The sequence below is a fragment of the Opisthorchis viverrini genome, assembly GCF_000715545.1.
Source record: "Opisthorchis viverrini unplaced genomic scaffold opera_v5_6002, whole genome shotgun sequence".
NCBI lineage: Eukaryota > Metazoa > Platyhelminthes > Trematoda > Opisthorchiida > Opisthorchiidae > Opisthorchis > Opisthorchis viverrini.
The window spans coordinates 1-768 of NW_008759067.1; the positions used below are offsets into that span (position 1 = coordinate 1).

General features: G+C 46.9%; 1 protein-coding gene across 1 annotated transcript; it reads right to left on the minus strand.

The window, feature by feature from the left end:
* Positions 1–138: 138 nt before the first annotated feature.
* On the minus strand, positions 139–555 carry T265_16152 (hypothetical protein; the record flags this gene model as incomplete). The annotated part of the gene is made up of 2 exons (XM_009179690.1): positions 139–444; positions 534–555. Coding segments are annotated over 2 exons (327 nt in total), but the record flags the coding sequence as incomplete, so codon positions are not given.
* Between the last annotated feature and the right edge of the window lie 213 nt (positions 556–768).

Below are 768 nucleotides of genomic sequence, written 5' to 3' on the forward strand. Positions count from 1 at the left end.
TGCCTTCTAGTACTCTTCATCATCGTGTTTCTGATTGGACAATGATTATAGACAAATAAGAACTAGCGTGTCTGTAAGAACATGCAACATCAGTACACTGGTCAAGAGGTTCCACTTGCACGATCAATTCACACTTACGCGTACGTCTGACCAATGCGATTCTTGAAGACTCTTCGCTTGCACCAGCCTCGTTCACTCCTTTGATTCCGACATCAAGGTTTTCACAGGAATCGTCCAAGTTGATTATCATGTCTCGACGAGCGGTCTCGTGTTCCTTGACCATTTGACCCTGTGTGTTGTACAGACTCACCACATATCTGGGCGACCCGCACTCTGAGTTGTCATTCCAAGCTATATTGTACGCCTGAGTCTGACCACTGACCGGACTAACTCTGACGCCGAACGGAGCGTTTGGTGCTTGAATGAGTTTGGAAAGCAGAAGATCTGGTCAACATTCTTAGGCGATATATGTGGCAGGAATGATTCAAACTATTGGCCGAAATGAAAGCGTAACCACTGAGAGTGACACAAACTTGTGGAGAGTCCAACACCCATTCCACCCTGTCTAAGACCCATCGGTTATGCCTCGCACTAGTCAGTTTAGATCTAGTCGGTCGGTCTTAGCTCTTGCCAGAGAAATCCCTCGTGGTACTCAACGCCCTCGTAAAACGAGACTGCGGTGTGACGATAGGAGATATAAATTGCATGTATACATTGCATTGTATACACTTCGGGCACGACTCGTAATCCCCACACAAGGTCAGCTTG